Source organism: Culicoides brevitarsis, chromosome 2 (genome assembly GCF_036172545.1).
Source record: "Culicoides brevitarsis isolate CSIRO-B50_1 chromosome 2, AGI_CSIRO_Cbre_v1, whole genome shotgun sequence".
Lineage (NCBI taxonomy): Eukaryota > Metazoa > Arthropoda > Insecta > Diptera > Ceratopogonidae > Culicoides > Culicoides brevitarsis.
This window is the reverse complement of record NC_087086.1, coordinates 37089827-37111750: the sequence shown is the minus strand read 5'-3', so window position 1 is coordinate 37111750 and position 21924 is coordinate 37089827. Positions and strand designations below refer to the sequence as shown.

General features: G+C 27.8%; 5 protein-coding genes across 5 annotated transcripts; 3 read left to right on the top strand and 2 right to left on the bottom strand.

Annotated features, from left to right (window-relative positions):
• The first annotated feature begins 887 nt into the window (after nucleotides 1-887).
• Nucleotides 888-2602, top strand: LOC134830630 (protein-cysteine N-palmitoyltransferase Rasp-like). Its single transcript, XM_063844175.1, has 2 exons — nucleotides 888-1222; nucleotides 1286-2602. Exons 1-2 carry the CDS (start codon nucleotides 950-952, stop codon nucleotides 2519-2521), a joined length of 1509 nt encoding a protein of 502 aa, XP_063700245.1. The 5' UTR covers nucleotides 888-949; the 3' UTR covers nucleotides 2522-2602.
• A 5545-nt stretch (nucleotides 2603-8147) lies between these two features.
• LOC134829630 (zinc finger CCCH domain-containing protein 10-like) lies at nucleotides 8148-12485 on the bottom strand. Its single transcript, XM_063842811.1, has 7 exons — nucleotides 12350-12485; nucleotides 10527-10813; nucleotides 10387-10466; nucleotides 10107-10318; nucleotides 9099-9255; nucleotides 8757-9034; nucleotides 8148-8695 (listed from the first exon to the last, which is right to left on the bottom strand). The coding sequence occupies exons 2-7, from the start codon at nucleotides 10728-10730 to the stop codon at nucleotides 8451-8453; spliced, it is 1176 nt and encodes a 391-aa protein (XP_063698881.1). The 5' UTR covers nucleotides 10731-10813; nucleotides 12350-12485; the 3' UTR covers nucleotides 8148-8450.
• LOC134829068 (partner of bursicon) lies at nucleotides 11007-11360 on the top strand. The gene has a single exon (XM_063842059.1). The coding sequence runs from the start codon at nucleotides 11007-11009 to the stop codon at nucleotides 11358-11360; it is 354 nt and encodes a 117-aa protein (XP_063698129.1).
• LOC134829066 (bursicon) lies at nucleotides 11828-19928 on the top strand. The gene is made up of 4 exons (XM_063842058.1): nucleotides 11828-12097; nucleotides 12155-12229; nucleotides 13825-13954; nucleotides 19861-19928. The coding sequence occupies exons 1-4, from the start codon at nucleotides 11828-11830 to the stop codon at nucleotides 19926-19928; spliced, it is 543 nt and encodes a 180-aa protein (XP_063698128.1).
• LOC134829629 (facilitated trehalose transporter Tret1-2 homolog) lies at nucleotides 14081-19988 on the bottom strand. Its single transcript, XM_063842810.1, has 3 exons — nucleotides 19598-19988; nucleotides 16934-17144; nucleotides 14081-15563 (listed from the first exon to the last, which is right to left on the bottom strand). The coding sequence occupies exons 2-3, from the start codon at nucleotides 17099-17101 to the stop codon at nucleotides 14175-14177; spliced, it is 1557 nt and encodes a 518-aa protein (XP_063698880.1). The 5' UTR covers nucleotides 17102-17144; nucleotides 19598-19988; the 3' UTR covers nucleotides 14081-14174.
• Nucleotides 19989-21924: the final 1936 nt, after the last annotated feature.

The window sequence follows — 21924 nt, the reverse complement described above, 5'->3', positions numbered from 1 at the left end:
GAAGTAATTTATTTAAATATTTAATTTGAAATGGATTAAATTGAATTACGATGTCACAAATTTTTAAAAATTTAATTTTTAATAGGGTGTCTCAAAATTTGTTTCAAAGACTCTTATGCTGAATTAAAATCGTGAAAAATTTTGCAAGTCAATTTTTGAGCAATTTTAAGCTTGAAACTGAATAAAAAGTCATTCTGAAGATGATTTCCATTCATATTTTCTCAATTTTCGAACAAATAAAATTTTTAACGATTCTTCCTCATGCTGACTTAAAATCGTGAAAAATTTTGCAATTCAAATAAAATTTTTCACGATTTTTTGAATTAAAATCGTGATAAATTTTGGAAATATTGAAAAATGAATAAAAAATTAATGTTCATATTAAAATTTTCGAACAAAAAAATTTTTCACGAAATGTTGAAATTCATTAATTTGAAGACATTTTCTATTGAAATGTCGAAAAAGCAATTTTTTTTGAAAGTCACGTGACCAAATTTTCTTTTTTCGAACAAATTTTTAAAATTTTGTTTGATTCTTTACCTCAAATTTTGCTAAAAAATTAAATAAATGTTAAGAATCATCGTTTAACGTCTAAAAACGTTAAAAATTACAAACAAAAAATTCAAAAAAATATTTTTATTCCCCCCCCCCTCGTAAAAATCCTCATGGGACAAAAAATGAAAATATTGAAATTATTCGCCTAAATAGAAAATTAAAAAAATTAAAATATTTAATTTAATTTCATTATTCTATTTTATATTTTATTTTTCAGACTGAAACTGATTTCAAAATAGAATTTTAATTTTATTTAGCATTTTTTTTTAAATTCTTACAAAACCACCTGTTGCTATGTGACAAGTTGGTCACCCTACTCCCCAAATGTAAACAAACAATAAAATGACTTCACAAATCATGTCTTAAGAAAAATTAAAACATTTTTTCATTTAAAATGAGTTCACAATACTTACCAAAAATAGAATCTTTTGCTTTTCTCACCTTTTACATCGTCGTATTGCTAAAAAGCATCAAAAATGTGTCATTGGTGTGCAATTCCGAAATACCGGGCTACACTTATTTCGACCAAGGATGGAATTTTCTCGGCAGAAAACGCGACAACAACGACTACGAATGGGAAACTTGGAGCTTGTTTGTGCGAGAAACGATCCAATGGTACTTTTTCTACGTGATTTCTTCAGAAATTCATCGAATCTCAAGAATTAAGGTAAATTTTTGTATTTTTAAGTATTAAAAAAAATTAAATTTTACCTTTTTTCATGGATTTTAGCAATTCAGTTGGTTCTCCTTCCTCTTCGGATCGGTATTTTTTTATTTCCAAATCGGATCTGTTGGAACCTGCATCTTTTTAGTCAAAGCCTTGTTATTTTTTTGGACGATCCGGTACAAGAAAAAGTATTTAATTTGGATTTCCGTCGGTTTTTGGATGCTTTTGATGAATATAAATGCCGTTGAGGACATGTTTTACTACACTTTCGAGGTTGACGAGCAAAAAGTCTACATGCTTTATGTCGCGCTGGGCTGGCAAACGCTCAAATGTGTCAGTTTCGCCATGGACAAGATCGAGGATGGCGAAAAATCTTTATTTTACGGCTTAAAAGACTATCTCGGGTACATTTTTTACCCGCCAACGATTTTTATGGGCCCAATTTGCGTTTTTGGGCGTCATCGGGAGATGTTGCTGAAAGAAAGCGCGGGAAAAATTTCCTCAGGAACATTTTCTCGCACAAAATTTTTAATTTTTAACCTTTTACGATGTTTAACAGTCTTCCTCATCACACAATTTGCCTTACATTACCTGTACATCAACAATTTCCAGTTTTATCACAAACAAATCTTCGAAAAATTAACAACTTTCGGACTTTACGGCTACGGATATCTCATGGGGCAGTTTTTCCATCACAAATATGTCATTTTTTACGGATTTGGCATCGCGTTGGGTGAATTTGACAACATTTCGATGCCAAATCGGCCCAAATGCATCGCCCGGATCAATCGTTACACCGATATGTGGAAACATTTCGACCACGGATTGTACGAATTCCTCTTCAAATACATCTATGCGCAACTCTGTCCCAAAAAAGCGCCGTTAATAAGGAAATTTTTATCGAGTTTGGTGACTTTTGCGTTTATTTATCTCTGGCACGGGCTGTACAAGTCGATTTTCATCTGGTCCTTGCTGAATTATTGCTGTGTCGTTGTCGAAAATTTGATGTACAGTTTTATGGAGTCGAAAAAGTATAAAGAAAAAATGGAAAAATTCATGAGCGGGAATAATTTGTTGAGATTTAATGCGCTGATTGCGACTAATGTCATGATTCCAGCGATTTTATCGAATTTTATCTTCTTTGCGGGAACTGATGTTGGATACGAGTTCTTTAGAAAAACGTATTTGAGCGGAGTTTGGTTTTACGTGAAGCTGTTGGCGATTTGTTATTCACTTTATACGACCAATGAGTGGATTAGAAGATCTGAACAGAAGAAAATTTTAAAGTCTTCCGAATAATTATTCGAATTTTACTTCGAAACATTCCTATTTAAGTCAATTTTAACGATTATAACAAAATAAAAGCAATAATAAACTTTTCTTGACTCGAATTAATATTTTTTTCTTTTAAAGTTTTTAGTGAAAATTTTCAAAATATTTAATTATTCATTTTTTTTGTATAAAATTTTGTAAGAAAATTTCTTTGTGAAAATTCAATTAGTGATCAAAAAATGACTTGCAAAAAAATCAGCGTTTTTACTTCCAAACGACCCTGATTTTTTTGTATTTTTTAATTTTGAATTAAATTTAATAATTAAAAATTAAATTAAAATTTTATTTTTTTTAATTAAAAATTTTTTAAGCTTTTAAAAATATTTTTGTTGAATTTCTAAAATAGAAAAATAAAATAAAATATTTTTTAAAATTAATTTTTATTAATTGATTGTTTAAATTATTGAAAAAGTTGAAAAATTTAATTTTATTCAATTAATTTTAAATTATTTAATTTAATTAAATTATTTTTTTTTTTTTGTATTCAAAGTTTGAAGCTCCAAACTCTGATTTTTTTGTTACGTCAAATATCGACCCAATATGCACAGAAATCATCTTTAGAATGAATATTTATTCAATTTTAGGCTTAAAACTGGTCAAAAAATGACATGTAAAAAAATCAGCGTTTTTACTTCCAAACATAAATGAACTTTAGAATGAATATTTATTCAATTTTAGGCTTAAAAGTGATCAAAAAATGACTTGCAAAAAAAATCAGAGTTTGAACCTCCAAACTCTGATTTTTTTTTACGTCAAATATCGACCCAATATGCACAAAAATCATCTTTAGAATGAATATTTATTAAATTTTAGGCTTAAAACTGGTCAAAAAATGACATGTAAAAAAATCAGCGTTTTTACTTCCAAACGCTGATTTTTTTGTTTCGTCAAATATCGACCCAATATGAACAAAAATCATCTTTAGAATGAATATTTATTCAATTTTAGGCTTAGAAGTGATCAAAAAATGACATGTAAAAAAATCAGCGTTTTTACTTCCAAACGCTGATTTTTTTGTTTCGTCAAATATCGACCCAATATGAACAAAAATCATCTTTAGAATGAATATTTATTCAATTTTAGGCTTAAAAGTGATCAAAAAATGACTTGCAAAAAAATCAGCGTCCAAACGCTGATTTTTTTGTTTCGTCAAATATCGACCCAATATGAACATAAATCATCTCTAGAATGAATATTTATTCAATTTTAGGCTTAAAAGTGATCAAAAAATGACTTGCAAAAAAAATCATTTTTCCAAACTTCCAAACGCTGATTTTTTTTTATTTTTGTCAAATCGACCCAATATGAACAAAAATCATCTTTAGAATGAATATTTATTCAATTTTAGGCTTAAAATTGATCAAAAAATGACATGTAAAAAAATCAGCGTTTTTACTTCCAAACGCTGATTTTTTTGTTTTGTCAAATATCGACCCAATATGAACAAAAATCATCTTTAGAATGAATATTTATTCAATTTTAGGCTTAAAAGTGATCAACAAATGACTTGCAAAAAAATCAGCGTTTTTACTTCCAATCGCTGATTTTTTTGTTTCGTCAAATATCAACCCAATATGAACAAAAATCATCTTTAGAATGAATATTTATTCAATTTTAGGCTTAAAAATGATCAAAAAATGACTTGCAAAAAAAATCAGCTGATTTTTTTTTACGTTCCAAACGCTGATTTTTTTGCTTTTCGTCAAATATCGACCCAATATGCACAAAAATCATCTTTAGAATGAATATTTATTCAATTTTAGGCTTAAAAGTGATCAAAAAATGACTTGCAAAAAAATCAGCGTTTTTACTTCCAAACGCTGATTTTTTTGTTTTGTCAAATATCGACCCAATATGCACAAAAATCATCTTTAGAATGAATATTTATTCAATTTTAGGCTTAAAAGTGATCAAAAAATGACTTGCAAAAAAATCAGCGTTTTTACTTCCAAACGCTGATTTTTTTGTTTCGTCAAATATCGACCCAATATGAACAAAAATCATCTTTAGAATGAATATTTATTCAATTTTAGGCTTAAAAGTGATCAAAAAATGACTTGCAAAAAAATCAGCGTTTTTACTTCCAAACGCTGATTTTTTTGTTTTGTCAAATATCGACCCAATATGAACAAAAATCATCTTTAGAATGAATATTTATTCAATTTTAGGCTTAAAAGTGATCAAAAAATGACTTGCAAAAAAATCAGCGTTTTTACTTCCAAACGCTGATTTTTTTGTTTCGTCAAATATCGACTCAATATGAACAAAAATCATCTTTATAATGAATATTTATTCAATTTAGGCTTAAAAGTGATCAAAAAATGACTTGCAAAAAAATCAGAGTTTTTACTTCCAAACTCTGATTTTTTTGTTTCGTCAAATATCGACCCAATATGAACAAAAATCAACTTTAGAATGAATATTTATTAAATTTTAGGCTTAAAAGTGATCAAAAAATGACTTGCAAAAAAAATCAGCGTTTTTACTTCCAAACGCTGATTTTTTTGTTTCGTCAAATATCGACCCAATATGAACAAAAATCATCTTTAGAATGAATATTTATTCAATTTTAGGCTTAAAAGTGATCAAAAAATGACTTGCAAAAAAAATCAGCGTTTTTACTTCCAAACGCTGATTTTTTTGTTTTGTCAAATATCGACCCAATATGCACAAAAATCATCTTTAGAATGAATATTTATTCAATTTTAGGCTTAAAAGTGATCAAAAAATGACTTGCAAAAAAAATCAGCGTTTTTACTTCCAAACGCTGATTTTTTTGTTTCGTCAAATATCGACCCAATATGCACAGAAATCATCTTTAGAATGAATATTTATTCAATTTTAGGCTTAAAAGTGATCAAAAAATGACTTGCAAAAAAAATCAGCGTTTTTACTTCCAAACGCTGATTTTTTTGTTTCGTCAAATATCGACCCAATATGCACAGAAATCATCTTTAGAATGAATATTTATTCAATTTTAGGCTTAAAAGTGATCAAAAAATGACTTGCAAAAAAAATCAGCGTTTTTACTTCCAAACGCTGATTTTTTTGTTTCGTCAAATATCGACCCAATATGAACAAAAATCATCTTTAGAATGAATATTTATTCAATTTTAGGCTTAAAAGTGATCAAAAAATGACTTGCAAAAAAAATCAGCGTTTTTACTTCCAAACGCTGATTTTTTTGTTTCGTCAAATATCGACCCAATATGCACAGAAATCATCTTTAGAATGAATATTTATTCAATTTTAGGCTTAAAAGTGATCAAAAAATGACTTGCAAAAAAATCAGCGTTTTTACTTCCAAACGCTGATTTTTTTGTTTCGTCAAATATCGACCCAATATGAACAAAAATCATCTTTAGAATGAATATTTATTCAATTTTAGGCTTAAAAGTGATCAAAAAATGACTTGCAAAAAAAATCAGCGTTTTTACTTCCAAACGCTGATTTTTTTGTTTCGTCAAATATCGACCCAATATGAACAAAAATCATCTTTAGAATGAATATTTATTCAATTTTAGGCTTAAAAGTGATCAAAAAATGACTTGCAAAAAAAATCAGCGTTTTTACTTCCAAACGCTGATTTTTTTGTTTCGTCAAATATCGACCCAATATGAACAAAAATCATCTTTAGAATGAATATTTATTCAATTTTAGGCTTAAAAGTGATCAAAAAATGACTTGCAAAAAAAATCAGCGTTTTTACTTCCAAACGCTGATTTTTTTGTTTCGTCAAATATCGACCCAATATGCACAGAAATCATCTTTAGAATGAATATTTATTCAATTTTAGGCTTAAAAGTGATCAAAAAATGACTTGCAAAAAAAATCAGCGTTTTTACTTCCAAACGCTGATTTTTTTGTTTCGTCAAATATCGACCCAATATGCACAGAAATCATCTTTAGAATGAATATTTATTCAATTTTAGGCTTAAAAGTGATCAAAAAATGACTTGCAAAAAAAATCAGCGTTTTTACTTCCAAAATTTTTTTGTTTCGTCAAATATCGACCCAATATGAACAAAAATCATCTTTAGAATGAATATTTATTCAATTTTAGGCTTAAAAGTGATCAAAAAATGACTTGCAAAAAAAATCAGCGTTTTTACTTCCAAACGCTGATTTTTTTTGTTTCGTCAAATATCGACCCAATATGAACAAAAATCATCTTTAGAATGAATATTTATTCAATTTTAGGCTTAAAAGTGATCAAAAAATGACTTGCAAAAAAAATCAGCGTTTTTACTTCCAAACGCTGATTTTTTTGTTCGTTTTTACTTCCAAACGCTGTCGTCAAATATCGACCCAATATGCACAGAAATCATCTTTAGAATGAATATTTATTCAATTTTAGGCTTAAAAGTGATCAAAAAATGACTTGCAAAAAAAATCAGCGTTTTTACTTCCAAACGCTGATTTTTTTGTTTCGTCAAATATCGACCCAATATGAACAAAAATCATCTTTAGAATGAATATTTATTCAATTTTAGGCTTAAAAGTGATCAAAAAATGACTTGCAAAAAAAATCAGCGTTTTTACTTCCAAACGCTGATTTTTTTGTTTCGTCAAATATCGACCCAATATGAACAAAAATCATCTTTAGAATGAATATTTATTCAATTTTAGGCTTAAAAGTGATCAAAAAATGACTTGCAAAAAAAATCAGCGTTTTTACTTCCAAACGCTGATTTTTTTGTTTCGTCAAATATCGACCCAATATGCACAAAAATCATCTTTAGAATGAATATTTATTCAATTTTAGGCTTAAAAGTGATCAAAAAATGACTTGCAAAAAAAATCAGCGTTTTTACTTCCAAACGCTGATTTTTTTGTTTCGTCAAATATCGACCCAATATGAACAAAAATCATCTTTAGAATGAATATTTATTCAATTTTAGGCTTAAAAGTGATCAAAAAATGACTTGCAAAAAAAATCAGAGTTTTTACTTCCAAACTCTGATTTTTTTGTTACGTCAATTATCGACCCAATATGCACAGAAATCATCTTTAGAATGAATATTTATTCAATTTTAGGCTTAAAAGTGATCAAAAAATGACTTGCAAAAAAAATCAGCGTTTTTACTTCCAAACGCTGATTTTTTTGTTTCGTCAAATATCGACCCAATATGAACAAAAATCATCTTTAGAATGAATATTTATTCAATTTTAGGCTTAAAAGTGATCAAAAAATGACTTGCAAAAAAAATCAGCGTTTTTACTTCCAAACGCTGATTTTTTTGTTTCGTCAAATATCGACCCAATATGCACAGAAATCATCTTTAGAATGAATATTTATTCAATTTTAGGCTTAAAATTGGTCAAAAAGTGCCTTGTTAAATTTATCAGCGTTCGAACTTTCTTATCTTAATTTTTTTCTTATTTTTGTGTTCTTCATACTTACTTTAAGCATAAAAATTCAATTAAAACCAAATATTTTAATAATTTTTTAAGCCAAAATCGTAAAAAAATAAAAATTTGATGCCTTTTTCATCAATTTCAAAACATGAAAAAAATTATTTAAATGTTTTAAATATATATTTATATTTTTTCATCTACTTTTTTCTTCCTCATTCCATTTTTTTTTGTTTAATTCTAATTTCTATTTATCTGTAAATATTTTTTTTTCTGGTTTTTATCCAATATATAATCACCATTAATATTTTTTACAATTTTTTGTCACTACATTTGAGAAATTTTTATCGTTTTCTCCTAAAAATGTTTTATAAGCTGCGAGAAAACGACTCACAAGAGGGAAAGAGAGACAGATTAAGAGATGAAAAATTATCTACAACAAGCTTACTTCTAAAATTTTCATCAATATAACTTCAGAAAAATATATTTTACACTAAAAAAGGGAAATATTTCAAATAAATATCGCGGGAGAGGAGGGTTTTTAGTGCGGCAAAATGCTGTGTGTCATTATCGTTGGCGTCATAATGGTGGCATTTGACATCGCGAGACCCTGCGACGTGTTAATTGTCGCGAGACCGGGATGCGCGAGCGTTGGCGTGAGAGTTATCTGATTGATGGGCGCCAATTGCTGCGTCGATGTGTTTAATGCACTAATATTTGGCTGCGCTATCGTGAGTTGTCCTTGCGATGTGCTTGCGGCGATCGCTAAATGGGGACTTGCACTTGCTATTTAAAGGAAATTTTTCATTAAAACTCGATTTTATAGAAAAAAATTAATTTTTTTTACCAATAATTGTCGGTTGCTGAGCGGTTGTCATACTAACAATGGGCGTCATTTGCACGGGAGCCATTGAAACGGTGTTAATGACTGCCGCTTGGGACTGTCCCGCAGCTTGGGGCGCGGTATTTGTGACGGTTGAGACAACGCGAGAGACTTGCACGGTGTTCATTCGTAACTGAGCATTTTGGGAGAGCAGAAATTCGTTTGAGGCGCGTAATTCGGCGATTTTTACTTCATTTGCTTCGACGCGACGACGCAACATTGCTTGTTCTTCTTCGAATTTTCTGTTAAAATAAAAATTTTAATTAAAATTAAAGAAAAATTCATGAAAATTTGGAAAAATTTTACCTTATCACTGCCATAATATCGGGCTGATCGTCGTCATTTCCGTTACAAAAGCGCTTAAATCCGTCGTAAGCTCGTTCATTGTTGCTCGAAGGACGCTTCAGACCATTGGCAAAGTCATCTCTTCTAAGAAAGTCTCGCGGAGGCATGAAAGAATGATCTGAAAAATAATTAAAAATTATTTGTTAATAAAAAATTGAATATTTTTGAAAAATTTTAAAAATTTAGAAAATAAATTTTTTTAATTTATAATTAAGAATATTTAGAAATCGAAAAAAAATTAAAAAAACCTAAAACATTTTTAAAAATATTAAATTAAAATTTAAAATAATTTTTAAAATTATAAAATATTAAAAAAAAATAAATTTTTATAAAAAAATAAGAAAATTAATTAAAAATTGGATGAAAATTGAGAAATAAATAATTCTAAAATTAATTTTTTTAGGAATTTAAGTTTAAATAATTTTTTTAAAATAAAAATAAATTAAATTTTTATTTAAAAAAAAAAAAATAAATTTCTTTAAATTATTATTTAAAAAAAAATCATTAAAATATTTTGTTTTAAAAAAATTAAACTTTCACAAAAATTGTAAAATATTTAAATTAAGAAACAAAAATTTAAAAAAAATTAAATTAAAAATTAAATAAAATTAAAATTTAAAAAAAAAAAAAAAAATTTAGTGAAAAAATTAAAAATTTTAGTGAAAAATAAAAAATTTTAGACAAAAAAAATTAAAAATTAAATTATTTAAAAAAAATTAATTCACAAAAAAAAATAAAAATAAAATGAAAAAAATTAAATTAAATGAAAAAAAATAATTGAAATAAAAATAAAATATTTAGATTTAAAAAAAAATAAAAAATGAAAAAATAATAAAAATAAAAAGAATTAAAAATTAATTAAATTAATTAAAATTAAATAAAAAAATTAAAATTAAATTAAAAATATTTTAAAATTTAATTCAGATTAAAAAAAAAATTGAAAAAAAAATTAAAATATTTTTTTTTTACCATAATTCCGATATCCATTGCTCGAAAACGGCCCTTGTTGCTCATTATCTCGTTGTCTGTTGTTCGGATTGTTGTTATAATGAAAATCTCGACTGTATCTGTCATAAATTTGTGGCGGCGGAGGAGGCGGAAGCGCATCTTTATCTTCTGTCTGTGGAAATTCGCCGTATTTTCTGTAATGTTCTTCATCTTCGATAGAATAATGAAGAAATCTACAAAGAAAAAATTTATTTTTAACATTTTTTAAATTTTTCAACCAAAATTGCGATTAAAAACTCACTTGCAATTAATTCGAGGACAATAAGTATTTTGAAAATCGTGACAAAAGACTACGAGATCCGGCGAAAGAACGTGAGGATACTAAAAAATTGTAAAAAAAGTCAAAAAAAATTTTTTAAGCAAAAAAGGAAGAATATTTACCCGACAATACTTCCTCCGACAAAGCCCCCTCACAAAATCCCGACAAATTCTGTTCATCGGTTGCTTCATGGGACGTCCCTGCGCATGTTGTTCATCCGTTTCCCTATCCTGATAGTCATCTTTTTGCGAATTCTGTTCATTCTCGGTCTTGATTCTCTTGTTTCGGTTGCCGCCTTGTTGTCCATTGCCGCTATTTATCGACATTTTCGTTGTTTTTGCTCAGTCGGCGATGGAAAGATGTGAAAAGTGTCGCAAAGAGTTATAGTTGAGTTGGAAAAATTCGAAACCTGGAAGAAAAAGAAATGGAAAAACGGAGAATTAATAAATTTTTTCCCCAGCAGGACTCGTTTCAGCTATAAAAGCATCGTTCGTTGGTCAATTTATCGCCACTTGACTCGAAAATTCCCACAAAAAATGGCAAAAAAATTATTTTTCACGTTTTGCGTGATCTTTTTCGTCGTTTTTCACGCGAAAGCTCAGATGAGTAATCGCGGCGACGAAAATTGCGAGACCCTGTCGTCGGAAATTCACTTGGTAAAGGAGGAATATGACGAATTGGGACGTCTTCAGAGGACTTGTAATGCCGAAGTGAAGGTCATGAAGTGCGAGGGCTTGTGCAACAGTCAAGTTCAGCCTTCCGTGATCACCCAAACGGGATTTTTGAAGGAGTGTTATTGTTGTCGCGAGACATTTTTACGAGATAAACCAATAACTTTGACACATTGTTACGATCCGGATGGCATTAGGTTGACGGGCGAGTCAGCTACGATGGAAACTCGCTTGAAGGAACCCGCTGACTGCAAATGTTACAAGTGTGCGGACTTTTCGCGATAATTTTTTTGTACTTTTCAGATTTTTGCTTAATAAATGTTATTAAATATGGAAGTTACACGCTAAAAATTGACTTTTTCTTGATTTTTCCCGTTTTTTCGTCGAAAAAAGTTCTTTTTCGCATAAAAATGAAGGTTAACGACCTTCCGCAAGGCATTTTCGCTGAAATCCATGTCCAACCACAGCAGGAAGTGTCTTTCGCCGCGTCATGTTTGACACAAAAATCCCGTTAGGACCTCCCGGAGTGCTCGTGATGTATTTCTCATGTTCTTCCCATTTCCCTTTTCGCCAAATTTGCATCAATTTTTCATAAATTCTCGCATTTCCAGCCTTCAAGTGTCATTTACGCATCTGTCGAATGGAATTTTCTCCTGATCTCGCTGGTTTTTGTATAAAAATCGAAGATTTTTCTCAGATCCGATCATTTCGCGTCGCTTTTTCCGTGGAAAAACATCAATTTTTTCATAAAAATGAAGAATTTTCGCCTTCAGCTTGCCCTCATCCTCGCTTGTGCCTGTACCTTGCGGGAAAATATGATGCCTCGGGTCGCAGCTCAGGAAAATGACGTCCAAAGAACCTCCGATGAGTGTCAAGTGACTCCCGTCATTCACGTTTTGCAGTATCCGGGTTGCGTTCCGAAGCCAATTCCGTCGTTTGCGTGCATCGGGCGATGCGAAAGTTACATCCAGGTGTCGGGATCGAAGATTTGGCAGCTCGAGAGGAGTTGCATGTGTTGTCAAGTAAGACTTTCGAACCAAATTTCTTCGAAAAATTAATTTTTTTGTGAAATTTCGCAGGAAAGTGGCGAACGTGAAGCGAGCGTCGCTCTATTTTGTCCACGAGCGAAGAACGGCGAGCGTAAATTCAAGAAGGTGAGTGATTTTGTTTATGTTCATTGATTTTTTTTTGTGGCTGGCACACAGCTGTTGTCTGTGTTTTGCTGCACTCGAGAACCAAAATAATCGGAAAATTAGGAAAATGAGCGAAATTACCTTCTTTCTCTGACTTTCCCCATGTAACCAGCTGCTTCGGTGTTCCGTAGAGTCCTTTTTCGGGCGTCTCACTGGATGATTTTTAGCAATTTTTGACCATTTATGTGTTGCTTTCGCTTAAATTCCTTTTAGTTGAATCTGGGTTTGGAAATCATGATGAAATCCGCATGAATTTATCATTTTCAGTCGTCTCACACGAGATTTTACATTTTTGAACGCCTCGAAATTCAAAAATAATTTTTTTTAATTGTTCGTTGAAATCATGAATTAAATAATTTTTTGTTGAAATTGGGCGCTTTTTTCAGAAATTAAAGATTTAAAAAAAATAAAAAATTGAAATCAAATTAAAAAAAAATATTATGAAAAATTAATATTTTTTCACTCAAATATGATTTTCATAAAAAATTTATTTTTTAAAACTAATTAAAATTTCATTCAATTTTCATTTAGTTTTCAAATTTTCTTTTTTAATCTTAAAAAAAATTCTTTTTTTTTAATTGAATTTTTCAAGAAAAAAATATTGAATTATGAAATTTCAGGGCTTTTTGAAAAATTGAATAAAAAATATTTATTTGCTTTAAAAATTAAATAATTTAATATAATTTGTTAAAAAATAAATAAAAAAAATAAATTGAAAAAATAAATTATTTCGTCATTAAATTTTATTTCAATTAAAAAATTTATTTATTTAATTTTTTAAAGAAATTTTACTTAATTTAAAAAATTTTTTATTAAAAATTGTAAAAAAAAAAATAAAAAAGGTTTAAATTAATTAACAAATTTATTTAATTAATTATTTTTCAAAAATTGCTTCATAAGAAAATCATATGAAAATTTTATTAAAAAAGTTATCGAAATCGTAAATTTTTTTAAAATTTATTTTAAAACTTTTTTCTTTATATTTTTTTTTTATTAATTTGAAAAGTTCATTAATTTATTTTTTTTTATTTAAAAAAATAAATAAAAATTTGATTTTATTAAAATTATATTTTTTTAAATTTCCTAAATTTTTGGATTTTTATTTAATTAAATATTTTTCAAAAATTGCTTTAAAAAATTTAATTATTTTTTAATATATGAAAATTAAAAAAAATAAATTAAAAATAAAATTATTTTGTCATTTGATTTTAATAAATTATTTTCAAAAAATAAAAAAAATTATTTGTGTTAATTATAATTTTTTTAAATTTTTTGATTTTTTTATAATTAATAAATTTTAAAAAAATTAAATAAAATTTTAAAAATTGAAATTCAAAAAAATTTAGAAAATAAAAAAAAAATAATTTTTTAAATTTTATTTAATTTTTTCAAAATTAATTTTGAATTTTTTAAAATTTAAAAAAAAATTAAATAAAATTTTAAAAATTGAAAAAAAAAATAATTTTTTAAATTATATTTAATTTTTTAAAAATTAATTTTATTTTTTTTTTATTAATTTAAAAAATTTTCCATGAATTTTTAATATTTTTTTTCAGGTTGCTACAAAAGCTCCCTTAAGTTGCATGTGTCGCCCATGTTCCGGCATCGAAGAAAGTGCAATTGTACCGCAAGAGATTGCCGGTTACACCGACGAGGGCATCTTGGCGAACCAATTTCGTAAAAGCCCTCAACTCCAGCGACGCTAAACTCCTTTGAAAAAAAATTCTTTAAGAAAAAATTTTCAAGAAAAAACTGGCTGGATGGTTAAATTTGTGTCTTGTCTTTCATTAAAACCCCAAAAAACGCCTAAAATAAAATGTGTTTGTAAAAATTTTATTAATTTCATTCATTCGAGTATTTAACATTTAAATAATTATCTCTAAAAAACATAAAAAAAATACTTTTTTTAAGCACTAACATTTCCTTCTGACGTAGAATTAGAATTTTTCGCCGAAAAATGCGCTTCTATCTCAACTAATGTCTTATTTTTCGTCTCTGGCAGTACGAAAAAGATCAAAATTGTGCCGACGAGACAAATGCATCCGTAAAAGAGAAAAGTTCCCTCCATGCCGAAGGAAGAAAACATGCCGGGAGCCGTTTTGATGACGACAAAACACCAGATAAAGTTGAAAAATGTGTTGATACTGCTACCAAAGCCACGCATTGCGAGAGGGAGAAGTTCTCCGTTGACGCACCAAGGCAGCGGAAAGATGCCGATGGAGATGAAAATGATGTACAAGATGAGAAAAAGTAACGACAGCCACGAAAATTGGGTGACTTCGGGATACATCTTGGCAAGTGTGAGATATCCGCTTAACGAAAAGAGGCTCAAAACGGTTCCAACTCCGCTAAAAATGGCCAAAAAGCGACGTTTGGCGATTTTGAGCATAAAACAAGCGACAATCGACATAAAAGCTCGCAGCAGATCGATGATAATCATCGCGACATATTCGTTGATGCCGCTTCCGAGCGTTTCTCGCATCACATTTACCGAATAAAAGGCCATCGTGTTGGGGCCACTGAGCTGCATGATGAAGAAACACAAGAAAACGATGCTGAAAGGTTTGTAAAATTCGGGTTTTCTCGCATTTAAGCGCAATTTCACCCAAAATGGCAACGTTTCGACTTCACTCGCTTGCGATTGTTTCTGTTTTTCGCTCATACTCTTGAATTCCTGTTCACTTTCCATCGAACCGCCCCTCAGCCATTTAAAAGCCTTCGCTGCTTCATCGAATTTTCCCTTACTTAGCAACCACGAGGGACTTTCCGGCACCATCGCCATGCAAAAAACACACAAAATCGGAATGGAACACGAAACTAAGGCCGTTAAACGCCACGACAGAAAAGTCCCGATGATGTGAATGACCAAAATTCCAATCGACAGAGCCATTGAAGGAGTTCCCAAGAACAATCCGCGATATTTGGGGTCACTCATTTCGCTTAAATACACGGAGCAGGCGGGGCCCATCAACCCAACTGACAATCCGCTGAGAATTCGACCGACAAGAAGCATTTCCAAGTTGTGTGCGAAGTAGATGAAAGTCCATCCGAGCAGCAATGGGATGCTTAACAAGATGTGAGCTTTTTTACGACCAAATTTTTCGATTGAGAAGCCTCCGAGTAAACATCCGACAGCGGTTGGAAGGAGACAGAGGGAAGCAATCCAAGATCCGGTTGTGTCGGAAACGCTGATTTCGGATTCAGCACGTTGCAGTTCAGGCAAGAGAGTTGCGGAATAGCCGAAAATCATGCCGGCGCCGATGGAGGCTAATGTTGGACCACATGATGCGAATAACTGTAAGAAATTGAGAAAAAAAAAATAATTAAAATCAGAAAATTTTTTAAAGGGTAAGTATGGAAAATTTTTTGAAAATTTCATTTTTTTTTCAAATATGGAAATTTTTTTAAATATTTTTAATTTTTTAAAAGAATTTTGACTTTAATTGTTCTAAAAATTAAAATTAAAAAAATTAAAATTTTTACAATTTTTAAATTTTTTAAATATTTTTTTGAAATTCTGAAATTATTTACTCTAAAGTTATTTCTGACAGATATCAAAATTTTTGTTAGAAATAAAATTTTTAAGATTTTTGACCTTTTATATTAAAAAAAATCAATTTAAAAGAAAAAAATTTTTTTTTAAAAAAAATTTTGTTAGAATTATGAAATTTTTTCTTCTAAAATTTCTTCTGACAGATGTCAATTTTTTTTTTCGAAATTAGATCAAAATGAAATTTTGAAGAATTTTTACCTTAATTGTTCGAAAAAATCTAATTTTAATTAAAAATATTGAAATCTGTCAAAATATTTACCAATATTTAAAGAAGTTTTCAATATTTTCTTATATAAAGCGCCATCTAACGTATAATATTTAAAGAGATTGATTTTATCTTACCCAACAACAGATGGCGCTTTAATTTTTTTAAAAATACAAATTTTGATAAAAATTCGAACATTTTTAAGAATTTCCTTAAATTTTTCAAGAAATTCATTAAAATTTAATTTTTGCTCAATTCTAAAGCTTTTCTTAACAGATGTCAAAATTTTCGTTTTGAAATAAAATTTTGAAGAATTTTACTCTTATTTTTTTTTGTTGAAAAATTTAGATTTTTAATTTAAAATATTAAAATTTGTTAAAATATTCAGTGAAATTTCGATTTTAAGAGAAGTAAAAAAAAGATTTTAAAAGAAAGTATTGATTTTTTATAAAGCGCCATCTAACGTAGAAAATTTAGAAAAAAATATACGTTTTAATTTAACTTAACGACAGATGGCGCTTCAAAATTCTTAAAAGTGAAATTTTAACAATATTTCTGACATTTTAAAGAAATTTTTTAATTCTAAAGATGTTTTTGATAGATGTAAATTTTTTTATAAGAATGCAATTTTTAAAAAATTTTTGCCTTTTAACTTTCAAAAATTTAATTATTTTGTAAAATCATAATTTTTGAGACATTTTTTCTTAAAATATTATTCAAAGCTCCTAAAAGTGTTCAATGAATTTAAAAAAAAAGTCAAAAAATTGAAAAAAATTTTTTTTTTTTGTAAAAATATTTAATTAAAAATTTAATAAAATTTTTGACAGCTCTCAAAAAATTTTAAAATTAAAATTTTGACGAAATTTTGATAAAAAAAAAATAAAATTCAAAGAAATTTTAAACTTACTTGTCGCTTCAACGGCGAATAATGCTGATTTGTGGTTTGCGCAAGCGGAAAGATCAATGGCGAATCTGGCTTCGGTGGGCGCGGAACTTCAGGCAAGACTTTGTGAAATTCAACGTTTGCTGCGTTATTGTCATCCTTTGGATGCGTTGCTGCGTGAGTAATTTTCATCTTTGGTATTTTTCAGGTCTTTGAACTTTCGGGTAACTTGTACCTGCAAAAATTATAAAAAGTCATCAAAAACTTATTTAACATCAAAAGCGCTAAAAAATTAATTTTTTTCCTCTTTCACGAACAAAAAAAAAATAAAATCGCAAAAATCAAGTTTCTTTAAAAATCATAAAAAAAACTTGTTTAAAAAAATCATAAAATAGCGGAAGAGAATCTCGGTCATTGTACTTCCCGCAAACAGAATTCTGTTCCGCTAAAATTCTTCTTTTTTTTTAAATCTAGTTTTTGGACTTGAACATCTCACGTACGCACTTCACTTTCTTTCAGCAATTCATAAAAAGTGGCATTGAAATTTTTTTTACGATCTTCGTGCGAATTCAAAACATGCGTCAAACTTGATAATATTCGAAGCGTGTTTCTTTCTTTAATTACGATCGTTTTTGTGCCCGAACTTATGTAAGCGACTCATTTATAACAAACCAAAATATTTGCATAAAATTACTCGCGTACTTGTAGTCTTGGTTACTCATTGTAAAAATTAAAAAAACGCTTCGCTTGAAAAATTTCTCTTAAAAAAAATAATTTTTAATAAATCACAGCAGAAAAAAAGTAATAATTATTACACAAGTCCCTTGATCGACCTAATTTATTTTTTTTTTGTACAACAAAGCGTGAGTTTAAAGACCTATTGACTTGGTTTGGTTTGAAATTTACAAAGAGTCGATGACACACTTCCTATCAGCAGTAAGATAACTCGCGACAACTGATTGATTTTTTTTTTTACTATTTCGAGCTGATTACGAGTGTTGTGATTTTCCTTGACTTTGGATCGAAACCAATGCAAAACAATGAGAGAAAGAAACGAAACATCGGGACTGATTAAATTTTGTAATAAACTGACCGGGTCATTGTTTGGACCAGAAACACAAAATACGCCGGCAAAATTCAAAAATTGATAAGAAAAAAATTTTGTCATCCAATTTTTGAGTAATTAACAGCTGAGAATTATTTATTACAGAAACAAATAAAATGATGCGTCACATTTTTTTAGTGTGTCATGTAACAAATAAACAGACTAAAAATAAAAACGAGAGTAAACGTGATTTTCGATTCAAAAGTTGTTGAATTTGCTTATCTTCAAAAAAAAAAGAAAGATTTAATTGGAGCGAAAAATATCAGAACGTAATTTTGATTGAAGGAAGGTTAGGAATTTTATAAACAAAAATTTTTTGAAGGTCTTGTTTTTATTGAAGAGCGTATTTTGGTTTGACCTTTAAGAAATCGCAAAATTTGATAGTACGAATTTTTTACGGTTTGATGGTTCAAGGTAAGAATTTTTTCAATTTTTGATCAATAATAATTTTTTTTTCTTTCAGATTTTCAATTGGTGGATTATGGAAAACCGATGTTAGTCAATAGAAGATATTTATTCTAAAATATTAAAAGGTTCGTCTGAATACGAAAAATAAGAAAGCAAGAAATTAAACTCTTTAAAGATATTGATTTCTTGCTTTCTTATTTTTGCTTCAGATGAATTTTTAATATTTTAGAATATCTTCAAAAAAACTATTAAAACCATATTTCGAAGAAATACCGAACCATCAATATGACTTTAGAAATCCAAGACTGCTTCAACAATCAACTACAACAAGAAAATACCTTGATAATGCCCCCATTTCTCGCTGCATCAGATTTTATAATGACTTTTCTAACCTCATTAACTTTAACGCGCTTCAAAAAAGAATAGAAATTAAGAATGAATTAAAAAGAATTTTTTAGAATTGTTGGTACACATCACCCGATATCAAAATTTCATAAAAAAAAATGGCACGAGATTTTTTGCTAATTTTGTATTAGTTAGGCCTAAAGTAGTCCAAAAAACCTAAATTAAAAATTCTGGAAAGAGCTATTGATACTTTAAAAATTTTTTAGTGCATTTGGGTATTTTCAAGTACCTCTTTGCCATACCTGATCTCACTAAAAATGCATAGAAAAACTTCAGCTCATTCGAGAATTTTAAATTTAGGTTTTTTAAATTACTTTAGGCTTAATTAACACAAAATCATCAAAAAATCTCATGCCATTTAATTTTCGACGAAATGCTGATACCGGGTAATGTTCCAAAAAGATCCTACAACATCAACATCATTGATCACTAAAGGAGTCTTTCTTCATTGTATTCGACGAAATTTAAAATTTTAAACAAATATTTTACAAAAAATTCAAAAAAACTCATCATTTTACGATAGAAACTGAATGAAAACATTATTTAAAATTAAAATCTAAAAATTTTTTTAAAATATCAAAAATTTTATAAAAAATTTTTTTGAAATAAGAATTAACAGACAGACATTCATACTTCTAAAAAAGCAAATTTTTTCCGAATTATGTTCGAAAACGCAATTAACTATTCAACTCACAACATTTTTCATATATTTGTTCCCATCATTCACTTCAAAATTACCAATAAATTAACACTTTTTTCAAGCACTTTACCTCTTTACTGCAGTATTGAGCAAATATTGCTTCACTAATCAGGTTCAACCTGTCTAACGATTAACTTTAACAGCAGTCTAGACAAACATCATGTGCTTGCTTAATTTATTTTGAGTTCACTTTCAATATTTTTTTTTATTATTTATTTTTTTTTTATAAAAATGCGTTTTTGATAAGATAAGATTTCTAAATATCACTTTTTATGAACATTTGGATTTTTTTTTTGAATTTCTAACCCTTATCTCGTTTAATTTATTTTAATTACTACAAATCGCTTGAACTATTGAAAATGTTTAAACATTTAATTAAACGACGATCCGTATCGATTTAAGTCTCAGCAGTTACTGAAATTATTTGTCGATGCACAATCACTGCGACTACAAACTGTCTTCAATACACACAAGTCGCTTTATAATATGTGTCAAAATATTTTATATTTTTAAAATACACACGAGCGCGTACGAGTTTGAAGATAGGCAGGAGTAACGGGTACGAATTTTGCTTCGGATGATTCGCTGCCGAAATTTTATGCGATTTATCTCAAACAATTGCACATGTTTTTTTTATCTAACTTAAAAGTAAATATTTATTTTTTATTTTTTTGCCTACCTAATTTTTGGTATTTTATGAAGAAAATGACGAAGTTAAGTAGCTTCATTTGAATGTGGTTACACTTTGTTGTGTTTTCGTGATAAGGTAATGATAACAATAGATGTTGTTTACTTACAACTCTTTTTTTTTGCTGCTCTTTGTGCAAAAACACGAATGACGAAGACAGACATATCCGAGTCTTGTGCTCGCTGTGAACAAACTTTGTTCAGAGCTTTGATAAGATAACGGATTGGTCAAACGATCACGCGTCAATATTTGCTTTTCGGCAGTAAAATGCACATTTGAGAGCGAAAAGAGAACAAATTATCTAATTTAATGGGCATAAAGGAATTTATTTTTAAAATGTTTAATTGAGGAAGGTCAGTTATTGTTTAAAAAAATATAAAGAAAAATTTTTTTTACAAATAAAAAAAATTATTAATTATTAAATCTTTTTAAATTATTAAATTAATTTATTAAATATTTATTATTAGAAGAAATATTAGAATTAAAAAAAATTAGGAATTAATTTAAAAAGAATTAAATTTTTTATTAGTTTTATTTAAATTATTTAATTAATTAAATTTAATAATTAAAAAAATATTATTTTAATTTTTTATTTATTTTTTTAAATAAAAAATTAAAATTAAATTAAATTAAATTATTTTTTTTTAAATTTTAATTCAATTATACAAAATTATTTTATTTAAAATATTATTATTATTAATTTATTTTAATTATTTAAAATTAATTTAATTTTTTTTTAAATATTTATTTTATTTTGTTTTTAATTATGGAACCAATTTAACTAAAAATATTGAAATTCGGTGAAAATTTTTATTTTTTAATTTTATTAATATTTTAAACTAAGTTTTATATCGAAATTATTTTCTTAATTATTTTTGAAAAAAAAAAATATTTAAAAAAATAAAAATTAAAAAAATTTTTAAAAATATAAAAATAAAAATCAATACAAAATTAAATATAAAAATAATATCTTATGAAAATAATGCCTTATAAAAAATTTTGATTAATTTTTTTTTTTTAAACTTTTCGATTTATTTTTGAGAGTTTTATCTTTAAAATAAATTATTTAAAAATGTTAAACTGCATTTAAACTTTGTACTTTGCGATTAACTTTTCAACTATAACTATAAAAAGTGTAAGAAACTCTTATCTCCATAAAAAAATCATTTGAACTGAACCTTTTTTTTATTGTCCTGAGCAACTTTTTAACTGTATCAAGTCAAGTCCATGTAATAAAAAAATTACATTGTCAACTGCAGTAATCGTCGAACCATAAAATTCTGACTATTTAACATGACATTATGAACTTTATGGGAAGGTGATTTTTCTTTCGTTAGATTTTTAACGGACTTTTTCTTACCTTTAAAGATTTTTAAAAATTTTAAAAATATTTTTTCATTGAAAGAAATTTCTTTGAAGACCTTTTTTCCTTCATCAATTCATTAAAGTTAAAAAAAATAAATAAATAAATTAAAAAAGTCCATTCGGAACAAGGAACAAGGACTGCACTTGCCTCATGTTGATATCAAACGTACGGAAACAATCAACTGATATTCGCACCTGTCGTCTTTTAATTCCCCGTAGCACGTTCCCCGCGTATATTCAGCCCTTATTCGAGCATATGTTCTTACGTTCGATCATTCGTACATGATTAACAAAAAAAAATATTAAAAATTGAAAAAAAGTCATTTATGTATGAAATTCCCATG

Coding starts and splice junctions, on each gene's coding strand:
- LOC134830630 (XM_063844175.1), top strand. CDS start 950: ATGAGTTCACAATACTTACCAAAAATAGAATCTTTTGCTTTTCTCACC. Junction 1,223..1,285: donor ATCGAATCTCAAGAATTAAG/GTAAATTTTTGT, acceptor CATGGATTTTAG/CAATTCAGTTGGTTCTCCTT.
- LOC134829630 (XM_063842811.1), bottom strand. CDS start 10,730: ATGTCGATAAATAGCGGCAATGGACAACAAGGCGGCAACCGAAACAAG. Junction 9,256..10,106: donor CAATGGATATCGGAATTATG/GTAAAAAAAAAA, acceptor ATTATTTTTCAG/ATCATTCTTTCATGCCTCCG. Junction 8,696..8,756: donor TCAGCAACCGACAATTATTG/GTAAAAAAAATT, acceptor TCCTTTAAATAG/CAAGTGCAAGTCCCCATTTA.
- LOC134829068 (XM_063842059.1), top strand. CDS start 11,007: ATGAGTAATCGCGGCGACGAAAATTGCGAGACCCTGTCGTCGGAAATT.
- LOC134829066 (XM_063842058.1), top strand. CDS start 11,828: ATGAAGAATTTTCGCCTTCAGCTTGCCCTCATCCTCGCTTGTGCCTGT. Junction 12,098..12,154: donor GGAGTTGCATGTGTTGTCAA/GTAAGACTTTCG, acceptor GAAATTTCGCAG/GAAAGTGGCGAACGTGAAGC. Junction 12,230..13,824: donor GCGAGCGTAAATTCAAGAAG/GTGAGTGATTTT, acceptor ATTTTTTTTCAG/GTTGCTACAAAAGCTCCCTT.
- LOC134829629 (XM_063842810.1), bottom strand. CDS start 17,101: ATGAAAATTACTCACGCAGCAACGCATCCAAAGGATGACAATAACGCA. Junction 15,564..16,933: donor ATTCGCCGTTGAAGCGACAA/GTAAGTTTAAAA, acceptor AATTTCTTACAG/TTATTCGCATCATGTGGTCC.